Genomic DNA, 25819 nt, shown 5'->3' on the forward strand with positions numbered 1-25819 from the left:
CATCACCATGTAAGGAAAAGGTGATGATTTCACTTTTAGATGAAGACTCTCAGGAGAGATGAAGAGTCTCTGCATCAATGTCTATCTTCAGCTTCCCTGGTGGTGCACAGGAGCCCATTCTAAGAGGATTTAGGGCACAAGGTAATGATTGAATGCTGAGAAACATTGGTGAGAGTGTTAGGATGCGTTCTAGGTATCAAGCAGAAATACGGTTAGAGGGAATGAACTTTGAATTCGTATGCTCCACTGTAACCTTCTGCCTCACTATAACGTCTCTTGCTCTCAAAAACAGGTTAAGGTAGGGTATATCTGGGGTGATGTAGTGTTGCTACACACACACACACACACATACACATACACAAACATACATATATGTTTTAAAAGAAACTGCTTCAGACTTGCCTGGGCTCTATCCTTGGGTTCAAAAATAACTCCAAAGATCATGTAAATCTTAATGATGACAGCTGTCCGCTTAGCAGTCTCTTGAGTCACAGAGCCCTAGTATATATTGTTTAGCAGCCCAGGTGTATTTGTCATCCTGGGCTTGTCTAGCCCCACCTAGGAGGTTTACTTCACTCCTCTTCTTTGTTGTATTCCCCATGTGTTATGTTACATGCATTCCTCATCCTTTTGCAAACTCAAACTTCTGTTAGAAGCTTCTGTTACAGTAGCTTCTTGAAAGAGAATGTGTCCTTCATTCAATCCTTGGACTTGTTTGATAGCTTGGGACATGTGTAAAAGTCTAAAATGCTGAAGGCATTGCTTCAGTGCCTGCCTGACTGTGTAGCTGCCTGTATAGTTTAAGACCATCTAATCCTTGATCCTTTGTATGCCGTCTAGTTATTCCTCTCTGGAAATTCACAGATGCTTCTTTGTCCCCACTATTCTTAAATTTTAAAATAAAGTGTCTTACTGTTGTTTTGTTGTTATCGTGCTGGGCACCTGTCGAGTCATTTTAGTTTGAGGCTATTGTTCTTCAGTTCTAAGAAATAGTTTTTAATTTTGTTTATTTTTGGTAATTACTCCTTTCTCTTTTCTCTGGTTTTTGGAACTCCTGTTATTTGAATGTTGGGCCACTTGGCTGAGTCTTATTTTTCTTAGCATTTCTCTTATATTTTATGCCTCCTTGTATTTGTGGTCTACTTTTATGGAGATTTCTTCAACTTTGTCTTCTATTATTTCTATTAAATTCTACTTATCCTATCAATTTTTCATTTTCAAGAATTTTTTTTGTTCTCTGAATTATGTTCCTTCTCCTTTTTCTTCCTCCTATTTCTTATTTTATTTTTAAATAGATTGTTTTAAAGTTTTATTTATTTTTGTGGGAGAGACAGAGTTGAGTGGGGGAGGGGCAGAGAGAGAGGAAGACGCAGAACCCAAAGCAGGTTCCAGGCTCAGAGTTGTCAGCACAGAGCCCAACATGGGCCTCGAACTCACAAACCCTGAGTTCATGACCTGAGCCAAAGTGGACACTCAACCAACTGAGTCACCATGGCACCCCCCTCCTATTCTTTATCTTCTTTTAATGTAATCTGTTTATATTTCATAGATGGAATATTTTCTTTTAACTCTTCTGTGGATTCCCCAAGAAGAGGCTTCAGATCTCTTTCCAAAAAGGCAGAGTTCTGGCTACCAGCTTTTGGAGAGCCTAGTGAGGGAAGAAATCTGAGGTTCTGTATTCTGCAGACAGTAAATCCTCATCTGCAAAGTAATTGTACCTGCTCAGAGTGGCTGGTGGAATCTAGTGATCTATTTTAGCTGCCCCCTCCATCCCCAGTTCCTTGAGACACCAGATGCTGCCAGTTTGCAGGACTTCTGAGGGTTTTACTATACAAATCTTGTTGATTCTCATCATTCGTATCCATGGTTTAGGAACGGACTGTAGAGGGGCCATGGGTCATGTACCAATTTTCCATCTGCTTTATCTGTTACTTTCTTCTCACTGTTTCTCCTCTCTTTTCTTGGTTTATGTCTTTAAAAACCCCATTTACTCTAATTTAGTAGCATTTCAGACAAGAGAAAAGGAAGTGTTAAATCTGCCATCTGAATTGAAAAACCGCTTGGTTTTTATTGCTTAGGACTTACAAATTCCATTTGGTCCCTGTAATAAAAGTTCCATTATGTAGGCTGAGTATTAGTTGTTGCTTATTGGAAGTTAAATAAAATCTCTAAGGCCAAAATAAGATGAATCATCAGGGTTGGGGATAATGACTCTAATGCTCAAGTGATAACCACTTTCATTGCTCCCAATTAATATGAAGGGAACTTCAGTGAAGCGGTAGTTAGTTGTCAATATTGTAAAAGTAAGGTGATAATTTTCCACAAATTTCTTCTTTTGCCACCATGTCAAGCCCCAGATGGAACTGTCAGATTACAATATTTTTATACTACAGTTACTTTTCCCATTACAGAGAGAGTAGAAATTAGTTTTAAGAAAACAGTAATATATCTTATAGAACTACCAGCTAATCCTGATAAACTGAAAGATATATGATTATATGTATTCATTTTCTAGCTAAAGTTGGTCTAAAGATAGTAAAGGGAGTACAGGAGGAAGAACATTGATGTTTGGGTTATTCATTTATAAATAGAGTGTTGCATTTAATCTTCATTAAATCCTAGAAGATACCTATCCTATATACCATAGTCTTCACTTTAAGGATCAGAAGAATTGAGTAGAACCAAAGAGCTTGCAGAACCAAAGCTAATGTGAGTAATTCTGTAAGATTAAAGCAGTTCTGGGATTTGGATTCAAGAAAGAATGACTATAAATCCTTTCTACTGCACACTACTCCTTTCACAGGATAAATTTGACAGCACTTGTCAGTAATCATGGTATGAAATTGTGGCCGAGAATGCCTTTTTTTTTAAGCTCAATTAATAGCTAACATCAGTCAAAAGCACTCTTTCTCTTAATTGACTTCTTGAGGAATAATGCAAAGTAGCTGATTTTATACTTAGAGTAGAAACGAATGACAGATCTTTGAAAACTTTTTCCTGGCTCTACCTTCTTCATTCTAGGTCTGGAATATCTACTGTCTAATTATAGTTTAAAATATCTGCTACCAAGTACATTGAATGTATGACCAGTTTAACTCCAAGCATTGCTAATAGAAGGAAATCAGAGATGTTGACAGGATTCCTGCATTTCTATAAAATGTGTCTCCTAATTTAGGTAAATAGATATTGATCAAATTTTATTTCTCTACATTGGCACATTTGAAATTAAGAGAAAACATCATTAAACAGGATTCTAACATGAGCTATATCATGTTAATTACAGCTATAATTTATTTCCACAACATTTGACTGACTTCTAGGTAAAAATTCTAGATTTTCCTCCTTATTCCTCAAGTGTTAGAAATCTTTATTCTCTCTTTACTTCAATAAGTAACCTTATGTAGGCTAGCTAAGGTTGATTACTTTAATCGTACTTTTAGGAATCTCCTCACTGAATTTCCCTTCCATTTCTTTTAAAAACGCATGATTATCATGCCAATTACTTTTTTGATGTTTCTGTTTATATTCAAAGAGAAGACAAAAGTTATTTTTCCAGATTATTATTTCCTCTAAACATGTGACACTTCCAGGGCTCCTCATGTTTTTGCTTACTGACTCCCTCACTTAGCTTCTGGAAGAATAGGTAAAGGCAAGCCCCAACCCAATGCATGCTCTCTCTCCTGCTCCAGAGCTGTGTGTCTTTGCCTCCTGTGGAAAGCTGACTTAGCCCTTAAAGACATGCTTTCTCTTTCATACTTGAACACGCTCTAAGCCTTTCTCTCTCTTTTTATAAACTTTTATTGAATGTCTACCATTGCCCTACCAGACATTATGATTGTGAAGGTAAATGAGCATTCTTGATGAGAAAGTCTATATTCATTCACATGCTTACGTAGTTCTACAAGATGGTGGATGCTTTCCAGCTTTATGTGTGCAGGACGTTAGTTTCCACTAGAGAGGTCACTTCCATACCCTGTTCCGTCAGGTTGCCAATCTAGGAGCTAATCTTGAGAAACAAGTGATTTCTTTCTCTAGACACCCCTCACTTTCCTAACTAAAAGAGCCAATGGGGCTTCATATCTTAACAGAGAACCTAAAACTACCCTTGGGCAAGAATTAGTCCCTCTGTCCTATAGTTTTCAAATGACTAAGCTCATACTTTTATATACCCTATCTATTTTAGGTAGTATTTTTTGTTTATATGTATGTCTTCTCTACTACTTTGTGAGTTCCTCAAGATTCTTCCATACATTCTAAATGTATTTTATTTCTGTATTATTAATTTTTAATACCCTAGCATTTTGCATTTTCAGACCCATTTATTGATGATGAGGCTCTAAAAAGTCAATGAGTGAAAGATTTAGAAAATCTTTAGTGAATACCACTGTCATGTGCTTGCTAGTCTCTAGTTGCTTAATTTGAAATCTTGAAGGCTTTTTTTGGTTATGTTATAGATTTAATAGTGTAACTGTACTTTTCAAATCAGAAATAGGCAATATATTTTTTGAAGTTTTGGGAAGAAGACTATTTTTTCCTTATTGCAGGAATCTTTCAGTTATATGTGAAGTGGGAAGTTCTGTCCATTAAAGTCCTTGTGTAACATTTACCACCTCCTAAATATATAGGCTATTTTAGGCACTTAAGAGCTTTTCCTGTTTCCTGAAGCCATATTACTACCATGTTCACACTGACCGTCTTTAAAATCAGTTGGATTTTTAAGCTATAAACCTTCTCGGAGCTTTTTTATTTTTTTTAAACATTTTATGCCTATTTAATTCTGGTGTTGACCACCAGGCAGTAGTGCCTTGGGTAGGTAGAGTCTCTTGAATAGGGAACTATTGCAAACTGACAGAAAGATTAAGCCCCATGCATTCAGAAGGGAAAGGGGGTAAGTGTCCAGAATCATGATTTTTAAATTCCTCTCTGGTTGTACATTGACTATTAAAAGTGCAGCGTAAATTATTAGCTGGTTGTGAGCACCTTCCTGGTCCTGCCTGTCCACTCTTTCCATGACATCCCTTCCTACCAGGCCCACTGAGACAAAAGGAAGACTGGCTAGGGGGCCAGGGACCAGATCATGCAAGGAAAGGTAGGATAACTGCAGAAATAAAGAGATTGTGTCGTAAGGGAGGTTGAAGGAGAATTTTGGATATTGAAATGTCCAAAACACTACTTATATTTATGAGATACCTTTTTAACCATAAGAGACACATTTATGCCAATCTAGAAAAATCAAATATGTTATTTTAGACTTTTCTCTTTCCTTCCCCCTTAGCTATCCCTCTGGGTATTCTAGTTGTGCGTGGAGACTGTGACTTGGAGACTTGCCGTATGTACATAGATCGCCTACAGGAGGTGAGTTTCTTCAGCCAACTATTTATTTTCAGTTTTCCATTTCTGTAAGCAATTCCCAACCATATACATTTACTTCTGAAATGATGCATTGGAGGAGGAAATGGAAATGTGGCGTCCTTGTCTTTTAAGCATCGGCCGCATCATCTCTCTCCCTGGACCCCAACTGCTGTCTTCCCTCCTCAGGTGATTGAAATGGAAAAGGAGGTTGCTCTGGTGTGACCCACAACTATAGCTTGGAAGCCTTGTCTTCCCACCAGACTGCATACCTGTATTTTTTGAGCTATATTGAATTTCAAAGGGCCCTGATAAATAATGAAGGGAAACAGAGAGTAAGGTGGTTTAATGTTTTGTATCTAGCACAGACTTCTATCAGAGATCGCTACATTTTTGAAAACTGTGACTTCTACAGGAAAGAAAAACCTTCCATACTTAATGGAAATTTGTACCAGAACACAGAGGAATACTCAATTCTCTCCCTCAATCTGGCTTACCATGGAGAAGGACAATGGAGGAGACCTCATAAATGGCATCCTCCTGAATTCGAACTGCACCAGCAAAGCCAGGAGCCCAGAGCCATCACTGCAGTGGTCAATTATTGTTTTTGCAAAACTCTGAGGGGGAGGATTCCCTGTCTTTATTTTACAAATGACAAAAAGCATAAACCATCACTTCTTTCATTGTTTTTTGATGAAAGATGCACATTACATCATTTATTTTCTGGATGTGGTCCAGACATTTGTGTTTTTAAAGCTATTGGGTAATTATGATAGATACCACAAGATGAACAACTACCTTCTTGATGACACATTCTACATAAGTAAATATCAGAAATAAGGAAGACATATAGAACTTAAAATCCCTTCAAATTGTAGCCATTTAGCTTTGACTATTAGATTCTATTTCTCTTGGTGGAAATAAATTCAGGTAGAGAGCTTAGAGTAAGGTGAAAAATTATTAATTTTTTTCTTCACCATTTTTAAGGATAGAGATGGAATTGTGAACACAATATATTTTGATGTAGATACCAAATTTTGAGTACTGATATGGGTGAGAAGAAAAGTCAACACATTTTACCCTTGTGGTTTCATTCAGCCGATTTTACCAAGGAAAACTTGAACATGTTAAAATTTGTGGACTTTGTAGTATGTGACTCAGGCCCAAATCAATATTTCTGAACACACAGTGTCTCATTTTTTAAAATAATGATTTTTTTGTTATTGTGAAACCTCACTCCAAAAACCCGCAATAAAAAAGCCAATCATAAATGATACCAAACCTTTTTTTTTAAACTCATAGGCAATTTAAGATTTCACAGTAGCAAACTATATGACTGATGGATTGACCTTATTGAAAACTAACTTATTAGCATGCTTATAATACCAATATTCAGCTAAAAGTAAGCTTTAAAAAAACAAAGAATGAACTCAAAGAGGAATTTTAAAACTAAGTTGGGCACAGAGAGTAAGTTGGTAAAGCCCCGTGGGAAGCAGGTATGGGACAAAGGAACTCAGGGTTGCTGACATCTGTAAATAGAATCACTGCACTCATTAACAAAGACACCTTCAGGACTTGACCACGGTGACAACTTAGTTATAACACTTTATAAAGGGAGTCAGACTCTCAGAATCTGCCAGCAAAGCCTCATTAATTTCAACCCTATTAATTTGCACTTCGTAATAACGCAGAGGTGGCCAGTGATTTTCTCTTTGCCGTGCATGAAAACCCATGTCTGCCAAGTACTTCTCGGTATAAACACAATTACTATGACAGTTTGTATTTGGTCTAAGATAAGTAAATTCTTTCTAAGTACTTAAAGGGATTTTAGAGACTTTCTTTATAAGCCAAAAGTTCAGGTACAAATTAAATATGACCTCCTTTTATTAAAATTGTCTATTTTTTTACTTTTGGTCTTCTTGATCCTTGGTATTATATCACTCACTTCTAAACACTATTTAAAATTTATAGATTTTAGTAGCTAAATGGCCTTTCTTCTCTCAGTCCAGCTTGGTAGCTTTTGTTATTTGGGGCATTGTCTTCTTTGTTTAACCTTGATGAATTTGGAAGAGTTAGATACTGTCTAGCTGAGTTTAATATTAAATTGGGCATTCAGTTGATAGAGTATTGGAGGCACCTTGTTCAAACTAATTTTAAGGTATGGATTTTTTTTTTCCATTTTCTTATTAGGACCTGCAGTCCGTTTCTTCTGGCTCCCAGAGAGTTCATTATCAGGTAACACATAATTGGGGTGGTTTTTTTGCCCCCAAAAAAGAAGGTCCATCTTTTCAGTCAATGCTTCATTTGGATTAGAGGCCACATCTTCCCTAGGGATCAAGTTTACTCTAAGAACCAAGTAAAGTGGATATTCTGATTCTTTTACATTTTCCTGGTTTTGGACAATCCTAGTAAAGCACAATTTTGGATTGTGGACTTTCTCCCAGATCATTTAGAAAAGATTATAAAATGAAGTGCTTTTAATGATTAATGACAAATTTTAGAAACTCAGTTCACACTAGCTTGATGGGGAAAGAGTCTATTGGTTCACATCAGCAAAAAAGTTCAAATCAAGGGTGGATTTAATGTACTGTTTGGCCGTGCTTCATGCTCCATTTTTTCTGCTGGTCTTTCTGCTCTGTTCTCTCCTTTCTGTCAATTTCACCTCTGAACTAGATGTTTCCGTGTCCAAGATGGCTGCCATTAGCAACCAGGGCTGCATGTGTCTTCTTCACATCCAGGAAAGTGAGTTCTCTGTTTCCCACAACCATCAAGCAAATGTTCTAAAATGCAGTCTGACTGGTGCATCCTGGTCTTCTGGGCAGGATCTAAGAAACCCAGCCTGCCTGTCTCGTGATCCACATCAAGTCCACAGGAGAACACTCAGATATCCTTTGCCCCAACTGTTTCTGGAAGGGCAGTCCCCTCCCTCCTTCCCCGCCCCTGCTCTGCTGCACAGGCCTCCCCAGCCATCCTCCTACAAATTAGATTTCTCAGAAAGGTTCAGATCCCGGGCTGCAGTGTTCCTCAGACTACAGGGGACACAACTCGAAGTTCTGAGTGGTCCCAGTAAAGTCCTTTTCTCTGAGAGGCCAGTCCCTTTCCCTGCTGGAGGATGCGTGGGAGTGAGAGCACGCCAAGACTCCCTCCAAATACCTTGCCCTAGACCCTTCCATACCTCCATGTGGAGGACAGGTGTATAAAGATGTCTAAATCTGTGAATCCTGGTTGAGCACCTCACATTTGTTTTTGGTTTCTTTTATGCTATACCTGAAATTTGCACCTGAACATCTTTTTGTATAAAAAACAATTATTAAAAACTGTATACCTTGTAACAGCTAGGAAGATTTTCCACCTGCCAGTGTATATATACCCTCAGTATATATATAAGGCAGCCTATTTCCTGATGCTCAATGACAGAAATAGCCTTGTATTCTTGTTTTTAGGTTTAAGTTTCAAACAAAGTACCCCACTATTCAAGAGTCCTTTCTTCCATCTGGCTGCAATTAAAGGGATAGGAATTCACTGAGGGTGTGTTTACATTGAGAAAATACACTGTAGTTCTGAGACTGCTTTTTATCAACCATAAAAGGGCAAATTTCCACTTTATTTTTAGATAGAGCGCAACATTCCTCCTATTAGCTACTTGCATATTCACCTAAAGCTACTATTTCAGTTTCATTTTATTTTCCAAAGCTTAGTACTTTTAGAGTCTAGGACTGATCTCTACTCTTTAAATATTGACCCGTTACCCATAAGATTTTGCGAATCTTGTTTGCCTATGTTTTTAAAGAGTTTGTACTCTTTTCTCCTGGATGTTTTGCGTCTTTGCATTTTTATTAAGACATTTTACATATTTATTCTAACTAGTTTTATGAACCCAATACTATTTATTATTCTAGCTTATTTGATACAGTTATTTTGCTGTGTGGGTTTTGATAGGTGGATATTTTGTACCGTGTTTTCTCAACACCATGTTAGTTTGTGTTTGCGCACAGATCAGGAGATGGTTGGGACTGTACAATAGGAGAAGGGTATTTGCTTCCTTTATTGTTTGGTAACAAAAACATGCAGAAGAATTAGTGGTATTTATTGACTATATCAAAAGCTTGCTATGTTTTTGTTTACTTCCAGTCAAGTCAAACTTGGGTGTCAAAACTGTTGTATTATAAATGTCACTTCAGATGGTTTTATGCACTGACCATAGAGTCTAGCCAGTGCAGTGACCAAACATGAGTGTCTGGAGTATTACATGCCCACGCCCCTTTTGCAGAATTGTAAAAAACGGGGCCTTTGGGTATTTAAGGGAGGAGTGGAAAAAAGAGATCAAGGGAAGCCCGAGATCTGCTCACTGAACAGGAAGCTTACCCGAGGGTGACTGGATTAACGTGGCCAGACAGGAGAGAGAGGGTGGTGAGGAAATTTCCTGAGTGGAACAAAGGAGAGCTGGTTGAGGTAAGGAGTTGGGGGAAGATAAACGTTCACGTTCTGTTGGGGTCTTGGGCAGAAGGGAGGAGGAGGAGTGAGTTAGACGGTGGTGAATAGAGAGTTCTGTTTTGGCCACACTAATTTTGTTATGTCTATTGGATCCAAGAGATTTTGGTGTGTAGAAAATTAGATATATGAATTTTAAAGCTCAAAAAATTCAGGCCTGGGGATAGAAATTTGCACGTCCTTAGGAAATGGATGGTATTTAAACTGTGAGGCTGGAGAAAAGCACCCAGGGAGAGTTTAGATAAAGAAGAGGGCTAGAAATCCTAACACGGTGTACTAATGTGTCAAGAAGAGCACAAGTTAAAGAGAAGCAGCAGTCAAGCAGCGTTGTGGAAATTGAGATGAGCAGCAGGAGAGCCAGAGATCAAGGACAAGGGGTTATCATGAAAGCCAAGAGTGAAATGTGTTTCAGAAAAGGAGGAAGCAGTGAATTGTGTCATTGCTGTTGAGAGGCTGAGATGAAGGAGACTGAATTCTAAAGTACTTTTGAGGATGTGTAGAGGAACCATGGGAAAGAGGTGCTGTTAGCTATTTTTTTTAATGTTTATTTATTTTGAGGCAGAGAGAGAGTGCAAGTGGGGAAGGACAGAGGGAGAGAATCCCAAGCAGGGTCCATGCTGTCAGCTCAGAGCCCTTTTTGGGACTTGATCCCATGACCATGAGATCACAACCTGAGTCAGGATCAAGGTACTCTGACCCCCAACCAGTGAGCCACCCAGGCACCCCAAGGTGCTATTAGTTTTAAGAAGAAAGTGACCAAACCAACTGGCAGGAAATTATTAAACTGACAGGTAATATTAATTTCCCTTTTTAAAAAAAAATTTTTTTTTAAGTTTATTTTGAGAGAGACAGAAACAGTGTAAGTGGGAGAGGGGCAGAGAGTAAGGGAGACACAGAATCCCAAGCAGGCTCTGTGCTGCCAGCCCAGAGCCTGATGCAGGGCTTGAACTCATGAAATCATGAGATCATGACCTGAGCCAAAACCAAGAGTTGGATGCTTAGCCAACTAAACCGCCCAGGTGCCCTAAATCTTTGTTTCCTACAGAGTGTAAGATCATCAGACTCCATAGTCTGTCTTGGCAGGGGGGTTAGGGGGCAGATGTAAGAGAAAGACCTGTTAGAAACACTGACAGCAAAGTGTCTTAAATGCTTTGAGATGGAGTTCCTTGTGTATGAGATGGTGCCAAGTAAACTTGGAGAATTAATTGTGACGGAATGAATAAATACAAGTAAGTTAAATAAAAAAACAAGTTCAGAAATTCCTGCCAGCTCACTAATTGGCAGTTGGCATTTTAGCTGTTTTCTAAGGCTAGGGACAACTCAAGAGAAAACACAGCATTTAGAAAGGTGTAGGAGTGTCCGGGTCACCTTATTAGTGAGCCTATGGCAGTTCCGAGCCGTTTAAGCATGTCGTCACTTTGGTTTCTTCTTTTACTAAATTCAGAGCGAATTGCCAACAAAGCACTAAGGCTCAAAAATGACACTTCGTATTAACCTAACAAGGCATTATGGGTTATAAGGAATGTGTTGGATATTTATAGCCTGCTGAAAATCCGTGCCTACACTGTCTCTGAGGTTCAAATACAAAGGCCCCTCCACCTTAGTGGCATCTCTTGTAACCTGTAACTCATAAGTTAGACGACCCAAGTGCACGGTGCTGGCAGATTCAGGATATCCCTGAGCTTCCAGATAAAGTAGAAGTCATAGAGAAATTGAACTCTGCCCATCTATTTGATAGAAATGCCTCTTAAGGCCACCTAACTATGAGATAATTCCTTCCCTGCTCCCCCTCTGGTCTTCATGTACCCCATTTAAACCCCAATATCATCAAGGGAAGGAGTACAAGCAGATACAACTGTTCTAGTGATTCTCACCAACGGGGAGGGTTTGCTCCTTTCTATGGGACATGTGACAGTGTGGACATTTCTGTATGTCCCAGCTAGGAGAGGTGGTGCTGCTGGGGTCTGTTGAGAAAAGGCCGGGGGTGCAGCTAAACATGCCACAGTGCACAAGACAGCCCTCCCCACAGCAAGGAGTTAATCTGTTTCCCCTGCTGTCAGCAGTGAGAGCCTTGCAAAGCCCTGAGTTGTTCTGATGGCTCTCAGGACATGACTGGGGACCACAGGCAGATGTAAGTCCCAAATGAGGAGAGGAAAAGAAAAAGGAGCAGGAAGAGAAAAAATAGTGCAGGAGAACAGAGGCATCTGTGGATACGGCAGTGAAGAATAAACAGAGAACCATGGGTAGTGGAACCAGGAGCTGTTAGGGTTTTTTATAGACACTGAGCTTCCTACTTCCCCCGGGTTGTGCTCCATGAGGTCCTGATGTAGTTGGTCCACAGGAGCATGCTTTCCAGAATATTATGAGCTAACAATTTGAGCTGTAAAAAACTCCAATAGGATTCAATAGCAGCTGCAAAAAAGGAATCCATCCAGGTGATTCTTGTTAAGAATAATTTACTTAGGGGCAGCTGGGTGGCTCAGTGGTTTAAAAGTCTAACTTCAGCTCAGGTCATGATCTCATGGTTTGGGAGTTCGAGCCCCAACATCAGGCTCTGTGCTAATGTCTCAGAGACTGGAGCCTGCTTCAGATTCTGTGTCTCCCTCTCTCTCTGCCCCTCCTCTGCTTATTCCCTTTCCCTCCCTTTCTCTTTCTCTCTCTCTCTCTCTCAAGAATAAAGAAACATTTAAAAAATCTAGAATATTTTTAAAAAGAATTCATTTCCTTAAAACTAACACTAGAATGGCTGGAATATTTCAGAATAGGTATAACATTTTTGGAAAGTTTTTTCATCCTTCAGAAATGTCTTTCACTTCCATAAATAGAAACTCTTGGTCAGATCTGAGTCCGTATCAATTTGTTCGTTCTCTGGTCCTATCCCCCCACTTTATGTAACTACCTGATCTTCTGGGAGATGGATCTGTATATGCCGTCAGAGAGCTGTTTGCCCACAAATGCTGGATCTCTTTCTCCGCTCTTCATATTGACTATTCTCATTCATCTCTCTCTCTGAAGCCTCTTTCTCCCTGATTCATTTTCTGGATTTTAGAAGTCTTTCAATAGATGGGTTAAAACAGTTTGAAGGATTCAACCTGGGAATTAATTTATCTTGTCTTCCAGAAGGACAGGGGTTAGGTAGGAACTTAGTATTGTTCCCTCAAGCCAGATCAAAGCTGTCAGAAATGGATCGAATGAGGAATTAAAATAAGACTTGCCTGGGGCCAGGTCTGTTGCGTGAAGGCAATACTGTTAATAACACAGGCACATGGTAGCTGTGGTGAATAGAGGACTTTCTCACCCAAAAGGACTCTTAAAAATGGTTGAATATCTCTCATTTTCATCTTCCACTACACCATCATTATTTCTTCATTTTTCAAAGCTGCTTTTGGAAATGGGAAGCCCCTTTCTATCTCTGCTGCTGTAGGAGTTATAGTAAAGTAGGTTTGAGGAGGAAGAGTTGCTTATTTTTTATTTTTTTTAAATTTATTTTGAGAGAGAATGAGTGGGGGAGGGGTAGAGAGAGAAGAAGAAGGAGAATTCTCTGAGCTGTCAGCACAGAGCCCAAAGCGGGGCTCTAACCCACAAACCACGAGATCACGACCTGAGCTTAAATCAAGAATCGGAGCCACCCAGACACCCTGAGGAGAAAGAGTGTTGAAAGATAATAATAGTGGCAAGCCTATTAATTGGGATTATAGTTGGACAGAGATGTATAAACATATATTTGTGACTATCCCTCACGGATCCATTCACCAAGGATGAAGAGAGATGTTTATGCAACTTGATGATGAATAGATGCGTTGGACAGGAAGATGATCAATTTAAAAGTAAAATGGTTATTGATTGGATATTACTGATTAAAGCAGGGATTCCCAACCCAAAGGGACTTCTGTTTTGCCTCTTTGCCTCTTACATCTTCCCTAAGTCTTACGAAAGGAAAAAACAATTTCATTCACAGTGGCAGTATGGTTAAATGCGAAGTGAACGCTGCTTAATTGAATTACCTACTGGAGTGTGTAATGGGGATGCTGTGCCTTCATTAAATGATGTGTGCATCAGTTGTGAGTAATTGAATGTAAATTAAGGGCAGGTTTGGCATATGTGTGCCAAGTAGTGGTTCAGATAATTTCCTTATAAATTACATGTAATTGATGCCAGTCGACTTTCAAAAAATATATATATATGAGAAATAACAGGTTTGCTTTTGTGCATGTGGCTCTATTTTTAACAAGAGAAACTGGCTTCCATTAGCATTTATTTATTTTTTAAATCTTTTTTTATGTTTTTTATTTATTTTTGAGAAAAAGAGACAGTGTGAGCAGGGGTGGGTCAGAGAGAGAGAGAGAGAGGGAGACACAGAATCCAAAGACAGGCTCCAGGCTCTGAACTGGCTGTCAGCACAGAGCCTGATGCGGGGCTCGAACCCACAAACTGTGAGATCATGACCTGAGCCGAAGCCAGACAGACGCTCAACTGACTGAGCCACTCAGGCGCCCCATTAGCATATACTTAAAAACATTTATATTATTAGAGATTTTTGAAATGAATCTGTTAATATTATTTATATACAGAGCAGACAATTTTAGAAGATTATTACACTTAAAATAGAGAGGAGCGTGCTGTGTCCGAGGTTACATGACTCAGCCTTCGTTACAAGACAAGGACAGTTGCATTCCTCTAAATCACACCATTTATATGAAGAAAAATAGAACACAACATGGGCAAGTATCTAATCCCTCTGATGAATCGCAGATTTGATTATGTCCTTTGAGAGGACTGGGGAGACCAGGCGCCCTGAGTTGGCACCGCAGGCGTCAGTGTCACAGGGAGTGGCACAGTGCAGTTAATTATGTGAGGCTCTCCTGCAGGTAGCTGCTTTCACACAACTGCATTTCTTAAGTATCTGCTGCCAGGTGGACTGCTTCCGAAAGGTGCATGTTTTTAAGCTTGTTTTTGCTTCTCTCAGAAATTAAGTCTCTTCACATTTATTTTCACGTGCAGCATTCACAAAGCAGACATCTCCGTGGCTCTCTCGTGTGGTCCTGTGGATGTTGTTGCATTCACCCTAGAGGGTGCGTGAAGCTAAGGTCTGCCCTCGGGGCCAATAGTGGCCCTCCTGTGAGCTACAGTTTTGTTTTTCTGAGTTCCTCTTTTCAACTCCAGTCTGACTTAGCCCACACTGCACGGCTGGCCACCCTCCTTCTGCCCCTAAATCCAGGATTCTCTAATGCCAGGGCCACCTGCTTTACCCATGTGCCAGGCCCAGTGTGAGGATCCAGTGAGCTGTTGACCCGATATGAGATACATCATCCACAATGTGTTAGCAATGCCAGTTATTTCAAACAAAATTATTTCAAATTCAATATTACCTCTATACTATCACCTGTGCTTTGATTCTCTTTTTTTGAGTAGGAGAGAAAGGGGTGTAGATAGACAAGATGTAGAAATTACCTGAAACCTGGTCACCTAGTTTCCTATGTGGTCCATCAGTAGGTAGGAATGTCAGTGTAGGAGGAAGTTTATGGACCCTGACTTTAAGTTACTGTGAATTCTTTTTCAATAATCTCTTTCTTCCTGCTCCAAGTTTAATCTATCCACATAGGCATTGGTCTTTGATACTAATGTCCTCAAGGTATTTCTCTTGGTTTCCATTAGCTACTTGAGTAGTGAAGTCTGACAGATTTTATGATCTTGGCTTATCTTAATTTTCCAATTGTGTATAATTCTAGACTTCTCTTTGGTTTTTAAGTCTCCATTGAATGTAGACTTTAGGACCACATTCTAGTGTGTACCTTTTGGTTCCTTTTTGCAAACTTAGATGCAAACTTAGACACACAGACTTACACGGATACGTATTTGGTTTTTTCTTTTTGATAAAAATGGATTTGCATTCTTTGTACTTATTTTTAATAGTAATAGACCATGGAGATTATGTTTTGCTAATAAATGAAGCTCTAACTCAGTTTTTAAAACTTCGAATCTATTACATGGTATATATTAACCCTGTGCCTCTGGATAGAAATTTAGGTTATATACAGTTCTTTCTATTGTTTTTCTAAACAAAGTTGCAGTAAGCATAGTCGTGAAGATTGGAAAATAATCCTCATTTAGTAGGTTGATCTTAAGCCACGTTCTTATGGCATATCCCTTCTATCATTGAGAAGGCTATCTAATCTAGCCCCTGTCTACCTCTCCTGCCATCTATCCACACTACTCTTTTTAAAAAGATTTTTTTAGAAGCACCTGGGTGGCTCATTCGGTTGAGTGGCTGGCTTCGGCTCAGGTCATGATCTCACGGTTTGTCCGTTCAAGCCTTGCATTGGGCTCTGTGCTGACAGCTTGCTCAGAGCCTGGAGCCTGCTTCAGATTCTGTGTCTCCCTCTCTCCCTCTGACCCTCCCCTGCTCGCACTCTCTCTGTCTCTCAAAAATAAATTAAAAACATTTTAAAAAAGATTTTTTTAAATCTTTGTTTATTTTTGAGAGAGACAGAGAGACAGAGCGTGAGTCGGGGAGGGGCAGAGAGCGATGGAGACATAGAATCCAAAGCAGGCTCCAGGCTCGGAAGTGATAATGACCTGATCTGAGCTTGTAAAAGAAGTGGTAATCGTGTCACATGCTAAACAACCTGTTAATATCAGTCACTTGTGTGGAGTGGAGAATTGCAACCAGGAACACCAAACTTCTCGTACACTATGTAGTCATAATGTCCTTTACGTGAATCTTGTTTCAGTTTCTCTTCTCTGAACTGTGGTTCACTGTTGTTCTCATTGATTGCCGTATTTCTGTGAGATTCTTAAGCATCTGGAAACATGGGATGGAAAGTGCCCAAGCAATGTGACCAGGGAATTTGAGGAAGGAAAAATCCTGAGTTACCAGGCAGTGAACTCTGATAAGAAAAACAGATTAGTTTGACAGTTAATGAAAGCTGAAACTATGAAAAATCCTTGAATGTCACAGTCAAAGGAAGGTTTTCATAACCATTAAGATCATTCTAGCTTTTGCTTTCTTTATGTTTTTGCTTGAGCTGAGTCAAAAAAACAACTTCTATCAAGCTTGACATGAATAAATTCCTCCCATCCTTCAAAGCCCCTAATAGTTCTAATTCCTCTAGAATCCATAAAACTAAGTATGTAAGAACATGACCGGTGGCGTAGAAGAGGCCTGCGTTTGTATTGCACCACTAAATAGCTAGGTACTCCTGAGAACTTACTTAAATGTCAGAGTATGGCTAACTCTGAGGTACTGGAGAGGGAGTTCAAGAAGCGTAGTGGGGATAGGGGTGCCTGGGGGGCTCAGTCGGTTAAGTCTCTGACTTGGGTTCAGGTCATGATCTCACAGTTTGTGTGTTTGAGCCCTGGGTTGGGTTCTGTGCTGACAGCTCAGAGCCTGGAGCCTGTTTTGGATTCTGTGTCTCCATCTCTCTCTGCCCCTCCCCTGCTCACATTCTATCTTTCTCTCAAAAATAAATATTTAAAAAAATGTTTTTAAAAGAATAGTGGAGATAGACGGCAGGAGAGGTAGGGGCTAGATGATACAGCCTTCTCAATGATAGAAGGGATATGCCATAAGAACGTGGCTTAAGATCAACCTACTAAACAAGGCGGTAGCCTCGTATTCCTAAATGAACTCTGTGGAGTGGCCAGGTAACCCCAAAACCAAGAGGGATCGTTCTGTGAATTTGATGTAATCTCTACCGTACGTGGACTTCAAAGGGAAGTTTTCCAAATATAGACTATTAAGTAGATGCAACAACATAAAAAGACTGGTGGCCTAGAGTTGATTCAGTGCAGAACCACCAAGGAATACAGGAGGAGAGTTATGTTGATGGAAAATTCAGCAGTGAAAACAGAGCATAGTGTAAAAGGAGGAAAGGAAGGAAAGTTTACGAGTCACCAAATGGCCACTCGCTGAGGAGTTGACAGCTGGTTGAGATTACTGTTTCATATCCTTTAATGACAGGCAAGGGAGATGAGTCAGGGTGGGGACAGTAGGTGGAAAACTTAAAGTAGCAGGAAGCAATGAAGGAGAGCAAGAGTCAACAGCCTTCTGCTCTGCGTGACATCATGGCAACTGTGTAAGTGGCTGGTATGATTCAGGATTGTGCCTCTCGCTCGTCTTAGCTTTTATCAACCTTGTGACTACCTAGGACCAAAGTCTGTTAGCCCCACATTTCAGACCTGACAGGAAAGGGCCTTCTTAAATGTGAGCCGAGCCTTCCATTTGCTGCCCAGCTGCTAATATCTTCTGTGGTCTTTATTACCAGGCTCCAGTTGTTAGAGTAGACAACTCAAAATCCTTTTCCCCAAATCAGTGCCTTCTGACAGTATCAAGGGAAAAAAAAGCATAATTAAAGTAGCCATGGCTTGAAAAAAAGATGTTGGAATCTGGCGATGCAGACATATAGCTACTCTAAAAACTGAAATAAGAAAGTAACTTGGGGTTACCCAGTCTGGTTCTCAGTACAGTGGGCACGCTTGGAAGAAATGGTCCAGGCTTTGTTGTCTTTGTGACCCTCAAATCACATGCCTTGCACTTCATTAGCTTTAATAAATACAAACTGAAAAGATTGAATGTAATTGTGTCAAAGGAATAAAACTAATGTATAGCCGGGTGACCCCTGACAATCCATATCAGCCACAGAAAAGGTAACAATTTTGGTGAGACTAAGCGAGTATCAGACACAGTTACGACTAAATGGGGAATATTACTGAATGGCGAGGGCGGTAAACTGAAGTGTTCTGAAAAGTATTGCTGTTGGTGACAGAAGACATTCAGGGTAGAAGATGATACGGTGTATTTAAGACCATTTAGAGCTTCTAATACTGTGAAAAGAGGTGCTGGTGGCTGATGAATAAAAGCCCAGCAAGCAGCAGACTAAAATGGCATGATTTCAACCCTCGTTTGATGTCATTCTTTTTTGTGTGTCCACTCATACAAATCTGTCCCATTTCTGTTCTTGGAAATCGACATTCTGAGCATAAATACATTTAGGGAAAAAACAGTTTTGTGCTGGTGTAGCATCATCTGAATGATCTTGTCTGAAATGTGGTCTATGTTCCAGGAGTCCCAAAGGTGATTAAAGGTCAGAATTGTTTTTTAAGTTAAACAAAAAATCCCTGATTCCCCAGTATTACTTCCGTAGCATAGTATCAGCTTATCAAAATGTACTGGCCAGTAGGGTAAGCATTTCACAAATCCTTCCATCTGTTCCTCAGAGGAACTCTTTACAATAGATACTTGGGTAGCCGTCTTACAAATGAGGTATCCAAGGTACAGCGTAGATAGGAAATCTCACAGTCAGTAAGTCCCAGGATTGTCTTGTGCACAGGCTGGTGCTCTTGGCCTCCAGAATTCCACTGCCTCTGGGCTTGCTATTTGGGGCTGGATCATGTATGTGCCATCAATTACACTGTTAAGTCCTTCTCACTCATAGATCTACCTTTCCTAAACAACTCCAGCACAGAAACACTTTTGTCATCTTATTTCTTAGTCTGATGACGTCATCCTACAAAAATGACAGTTTTCCACCCCACTGCTATGCTGGTTGGCTTAACTTTTTGGTATTAAGAATTTATAGTGTGATTATCTACTGCGCTCTTTGGGATTTTATTACTAATGGGTGACCAGTGAAAAACTCCCCAGTACTCCCTGGATGCGATTCAGCATAAGGAGTTTCCTTCCCTTAGGTACCTCTCCTTCCTGAGTTCCACTTACAAAATTTTCACCCATAGCAACCATGCATGGGGCAGCAGTGACATAATTCACAAGGTCAGATAAAAATGAACGTGTCAAGGAAAACCATTTCCATTAAATCTAAATGTAAGATATTTACACAACGAGCAGTCTTATAATGATTGAAACCCCAGGTCTGAAAAACTACGCCTTGAGTCCCAAATCCAGCCCGCTGCCTGTTTTTCTTTTGTACGGCCTGTAAACTAAGAATGGTTTTTTTAGACACTTACATGCCTGGAAAAACCCAAAAGAACATTTTATGATTTGTACAAATGAGCAGAAATTAAATTTCAGTGTCCACGAATAAACTTGTATCGGAACACATATGTTCACACAAGACCAGTTTTCCAAAGCGGACTTTCTCACTACAAGTAGTTTTTTGCTCAGTTTTTCGACTCAAGTGGAGTACAGCAGCCTCAACCACCACATTTCCTGTCCCTAGCCTGCTCTTTTCCTCCTGTTTCCCCTCCGATCTTTTTGATGTCCTAGCACTCAGTGGTGCTGAGTAGCTGGAATTCTTTGTTATAAAGATTGCTGGTGTAGATTGTGAGTATGCTTGAATTTTGTTCATCTGCCACATTGAAGTATCATTTTGACACCGATTTCAGGTAATCTCCAACTTTTAGGATTGTAATCAAGTGAGATTCTTTAATCTGCATCTCTACAGATCCAAGGGGAAATTTTTGTTGAGGCTTGCCGGCTTTTATATTATCTTTTTGTCATGTAAAATTTTGAAATAGGTAGTTTAATTGCATTGCATTATAAATCCCTCCCAGATTGAGGCAGATAATAATTGCATTTTTACTTTGGAGTTCAGATGTCTTTTAACATAGGACTTCTTTTTATATTACTAATTGTCTCTCTAAGAGCTCACAATTTGTTTTTTGGTTTTTTTATTTTGTTTTTTAGGAACAAGGTTGAAAGATCTTTGTAAACGAGGGAGGGGATGCAAACCTAGTTCAGGGGAGCTATGTCCAAGAAGTTGGGGCTCCTCTGAACACCTCTAACCGCCTTCTAAGTTTGAAATATTTAGGCTGTAGTTTAATCTGCAGATGACCAGGAAAATATCCAATTATTTTTGAATGACATTTTTTTCATGAGATTCTTGGGATTCCAGATCACTTTGATTATCTATAGAAAGCAGTGGAAAATGCACATACACATAGACACACTGAATTTAGCATAAAATTTCAGGGAGTTAAGGAATGTTGAATTTACTTGAAGATCCAGTTGAACCCATTTTAAGTATTTTAAAGATCTCTATTCTGTGGCAGTCAATGTTTTCCCAGGGCAAACTGGAAATATTCTCTTTAAATAAAATCTCTTTAAGGAATTTGAGTTGTAGCTGATGCTTGTGAATCAAGGTATAGAGAAAAGAAATAAACAGAAAATATACAAAATAAATAGTTAAGCATGTGTATAAAACTCTCAACACAGAGACATTCCTACCTAAAAAGGTGCACAATTGTACCAAGATTACTTCACCACTTTGTGGTAAGCCAGTCACATGGCTGAGGCAATATACCAATCTGCATTTTATTAACCTACACTAAATAATTGTCTGCTCTTCTCTAATTGGAATACTCCAGCAATAACATTATCCATCGTTAGGTGTTTAAGATGATGAATCACTCATTTCTGTGTGCTTTCAGAGTAGATTTTGGCCGAGGGAAATTTGATTTTGTGTGTGTGTTACTCCCTGTAGCACATTTGACATCCAATTTCGGAAACTGTCCTTGGTGTCGAAGCTGCATTTATTTCTAGAGAAGACAGCCATGCTTCTGTTTAATATCTTTGCTTAGTAGCTTTCATAGTTGTCACTAAGTATTTCAAACCACATTTAAATTTTTTGGCTCATTACACATTCACACCAAACTGACATGTTGGTAACTTTGCATGTTCTACAAAAATATATTAAGAACTTTATGTTTCTTGAAAACAATATATCACATGTCAAAATGTAATTCTCAAAATGTTAAGCATAATTCTCGTATAAATAAGTATTGAGCGGTGTCAAGATTTCATTTGGGGCAATCAGCAGGGTGACAAAGCCAGTTTGGAAAAGAGATAAATATCTCTGTATCCATAGGTATATCACTTCTATGTATATAAATATACATTTTGGTACTATATCTGAGACCAGTTTCTTTTTTCTTTATCAAGTATTAATTTAATTTGCAGAATTCATTCATATTAAAAATTCAATATACCCAAGTTTGTAATAATTAAATGGATCCCTCTTGTTAGACCCATGCTTTTAAACCTTTAGACTATAGCAGTTTCACCCGGAAAATTGCCACCTTCCACTCACAGGGCTTCTGTAACTGTGGGTGGTGCCAGGGAATCTGTGTTTCGCCCGTTTCCAGCGGCTGCTGCTGTTCCGCAGCTCACAGTTTGAGAACCACTGATCTAAGCATAGGCTTTGCCTGCAGATCAAGTAAGCCCTTGGGGACCATTGATCAAAACACCAAAGAAATCAATGCAACCTCTTATTGGTTCTCTTATTGTTCCTCGTGTTACTCCTATTTCCTTCTCCCGTCCTGCTCTGTGCACACAAGTTCATTCACACCTGCCTGCACCCCAGGGATCCTCCCTATATTTGATCATCTCAAATCCTAATGTGGGTCAAACTCCCAGTGCCTTCCCCACAGAGATCTAACTCCCTCCTCATTTGTCCTATTTCTGTCAGTGATTTCAATTTCATAATGAGCCAGGGATAAGAAGGCTCCAAATCATGTCTTGTAAACTAGAATGTGCTTTTGATTTTTAAATTATCATTGACAGAGTTTCTCTTAGGGGAAATTTTTAGTGTTTGAAAGTTCAGAATCATAAAGAGATCATCTCTTCTGTTTTCAATATGCCAGTTCCCTAGTCTGTTCCTCTGCTGTGGCCTTAATTCCTAGTAAGAAATAAAAGCTTCAGAGATTTCCAGGAAGCTTGGAACTGACCATAGAATTAAGAATTAAGGAAGGATGATAGCCCTGGTGATCTCTTGGAGGGGAACTTTTGAAGAAGGATTCATCAGAAGTCAACCTTCTGGAGGGTGGGCCAAAATGATTAAGTGCTAGTTGGAGGCAGAGGATACTAAAGGCATGAGTCAGTTTGGCAGGGCAAGGAAGGAAAGGTTAATTTTCAGAAGATGTAACAGGATCAGCTAAGGGGGATTTGTTTTGGAGAGAGGGAACCATTGAAAGCAGAAAAATTAATGAATTTTCAGTAAGAATACAGAAATAAAGTTTAAAGGAAAGAAGAAGGTAATATGGAGATTCGATGAAGTAGTTCATTTTGAACAGGAAAGAAATCATTTTATCTAAGCCTAGAGGAAAGAATATGGTGGTTATCAGATGGCCTTGAGGCCACACATGAGAGGGAGAGAGGACCAGGCATCTTAGAAGTGAGAAAGCTAGAGAATGCTAAGGTGGATGAGTTCATCACTGACCAAGTCAGTGTTGGACAGATGATCTTGTCATCAGCCAGCCTGGTAGAAGGGTCTTCCTCCTTGTCCACTACTCTGCGGTCAGGTTCAATGGGATAAGGCTGAGGTAATAATGGCCTCCACATATGAAGTTGATTTCCTTTGCTTTCATGCAAATTGTCCTGTGTAATAGATGCTACTCTAGTTCCAAGGAGGTTTGATTCCGCATATGGATGGTCTTGCATTTCTTAGATGCTACAAGTCCATTTGGCCAGTAGATGAGGCTCAGTTCTTTCCCATTTTGTGCAAGTGTCGTATACTTCCATGTATAACCCTGGTGTCAATGGCGGCCAACTGCCACTGGTTCCTCAGCTTTACAAAGGGAAAGAGATTCCCTGAAGGAAGTAAATGTCCCCAGTTATTTCATTTATGGATGCTTAACATAACAGTTGAAAACTTCCTGCATGTTTAAAAAAATTTTTTTGATGTTTATTTTTGAGAAAGAGAATGAGAGACAGAGACAGAGCATGAGTTGGGAAGAGGCAGAGAGAGAGAGAGAGAGAGAGAGAGAGAGAGAGAGAGAGAGAATCCAAATCCAAAGCAGGCTCCAGGCTCTGAGCTGCTAGCCCCAACATGGAGCTCAAACCCACAAACCATATGATCATGACCTAAGCTGAAGTCGGACGCTTAACTGACTGACCCATCCAGGCACCTCTTCCTGGATGTTGTATGTGGGAGTTGTTGCAAAAGGCTCTACGTGAAGTCATTTATTTCAAAGCAGGGCTTCTCTTTCTAGTAAAAATATGATTTGGTCTCTCACCAGTACTTGGTTTAGGAAAGCATGCTCACTCTTATACATAGTCCATGTGATACAGTGAGGTTAAATCCCTCAGGTCATTCAAATGGAGTCAGGAGGATGTATGTGTCTCTTTCCAGGACCACGAAACCTCCTTCCCCAGGGCGCTCTCAGCTCAGAGACTCTCTCCACGGTGGTGCTTTCTAGATGGTGAGTGTTTCTATATTGCATGGAGTGGTAGGACTGTGGAAACAGCAGGACAATGCACTGACAGGTAGAGTAAATGGACCCCAGTTTTCCAAGAGCTTATTCAGAAACCCTTCACATGGCTCCACATGATTGGCCTTTGCATCTCAAATTGTGTGGACTTGCTGACATTGTCACACACTTTCCTGAAGTCATTTTTCTCAAAGAAAGTTGGTTAGCTTGAGCTGAATTTCACAGCATCAGATTTCCCTTTCAGTGCTCCCCCCAACCCTGCCCTTTTCCTAAAACATATTGAGTGCTTATCTTAGATTCAGGATGGTAGATGGATCACAGGGGATGGGGACTGATTCCTCTGTTGTTTGCTTATTGTGGAACATTCATATATTTTCATTAGCCATCATTTCAGTAAGATGTATACATTTTTACGAAAATTTCTAAATTCTCAGTTGCATTCAGATCTGTGCCTCTGAGCATGACGTATTGAATGCATAATATTTTAGTTATTTTCTGATCAGTTAGTGGGTCCATTTCTTTAGTTGATCTGTTTATGCATCTGAGAGGATATAAATGTGGACAAGAGTGTGACAAGATGTGTGAGTGCTTGAACAGCACTAAGAAGATGAGCACTTATATTTATGTCAGATCCAACCCATGTGAATCATGACATAGGTTTTCATTAATAGCTTGTCAGCTGCCTCTGAAGATAATTTATACTACTTTTTCTCCAGCTCCTTTCTTTCCTTGTGATGAGAAGCATAATCATTTGTTTTTCCTGAATCCACAGAGAAACAACTTATATTTGAGAAAATTTTGAAAATGATATGAATTGTTCTATATACAGTGTATTTCATATACGATCTTAGATAAAATTACAAGTGCAGGTGATAGTGTTAACCCAGATATTAGTTAAGCTCTATAGATAAAAATCCTTTAAAAAGTGATGGCACTTACGGTTACAAAGAACAAAGTAGAGTAAGTCCTTCTCAGATAGATTTTACTCCTCTATTGCTCTTAGCGGGCAGGCACCATGATTGTCTCATTTCTTAGCTCATTTCCTTTGGAGAGAAGCTACTCATTAAATATTTATGATTTTTGAATGATTATTTGCATTTTTAAGTTATTCCCTCTAGTGCTATGTACCTTGTAGAAAATCTATTTATAATATTTAGAATCTGTTAGATAGATTTAGAAGAGGAACACAATTCTTTTGAGTATTAAGAATAATCAGAATAGTTTCTAGAAACCCAAAGTTTGCAATTTTTTCTCCTCAAACCACAGATGTAGCCCAGTCCCTTTAAGGAATGGTTAAACAATTATTTTCACTGGTTTGGCTTTCTTAAGACATGGCTCAGGGACTCAGTCTTGAAGTGAAATGAATCCTTTAATACCAGATGTGGTCCCTGGCTTTACATCTTCCAGCTTTTTTTTTTTTCCCCAAAATGAGAATCACTTCCTTGGAAAGTCTGACTATTAAACATTTTTCCCCCTAATTTCATTTACCTAATGAATACATACTGAGTCTTAACTCTGTTTAAGGTCGTGTGCTAATTCTGGAGACATAAAAAAAAGTCAATGAAATACAGATCTTTCAAGAGGCAGATCTCTCAGAGTTATCTGTGAAGATAGTTTAAGAAGTGTAAACAAAATGTAAATATGTATAAAGGCAGGAGAAAAGAATTCTGTCTGGGGTAGGGAGAATGGGACTGAGGAATGTTTCACAGAGGAGGCACTTAAGTTTGTCCTTAAGAGACAAGTAAGATTGGGGGTGGGGGAGGCATAGTGGGGAAGGGCTTTCTAAGCAGGGGCATAGCAGTAGCAGAGACATAGA

At 39.5% G+C, this 25819-nt stretch overlaps 1 protein-coding gene across 1 annotated transcript in view; it reads left to right on the top strand.

Moving 5' to 3' along the window:
- Positions 1 to 25819, top strand: part of DGKI (diacylglycerol kinase iota) — a 286356-nt gene that overhangs the window by 179063 nt on the left and 81474 nt on the right. The window contains exons 21-23 of the mRNA XM_029922877.1: positions 5276 to 5355; positions 7540 to 7584; positions 23925 to 23994. Of these exons, the coding sequence (XP_029778737.1) occupies positions 5276 to 5355; positions 7540 to 7584; positions 23925 to 23994 (195 nt within the window). The remainder of the gene's footprint in view (positions 1 to 5275; positions 5356 to 7539; positions 7585 to 23924; positions 23995 to 25819) is intronic.

Source organism: Suricata suricatta, chromosome 2 (genome assembly GCF_006229205.1).
Source record: "Suricata suricatta isolate VVHF042 chromosome 2, meerkat_22Aug2017_6uvM2_HiC, whole genome shotgun sequence".
Lineage (NCBI taxonomy): Eukaryota > Metazoa > Chordata > Mammalia > Carnivora > Herpestidae > Suricata > Suricata suricatta.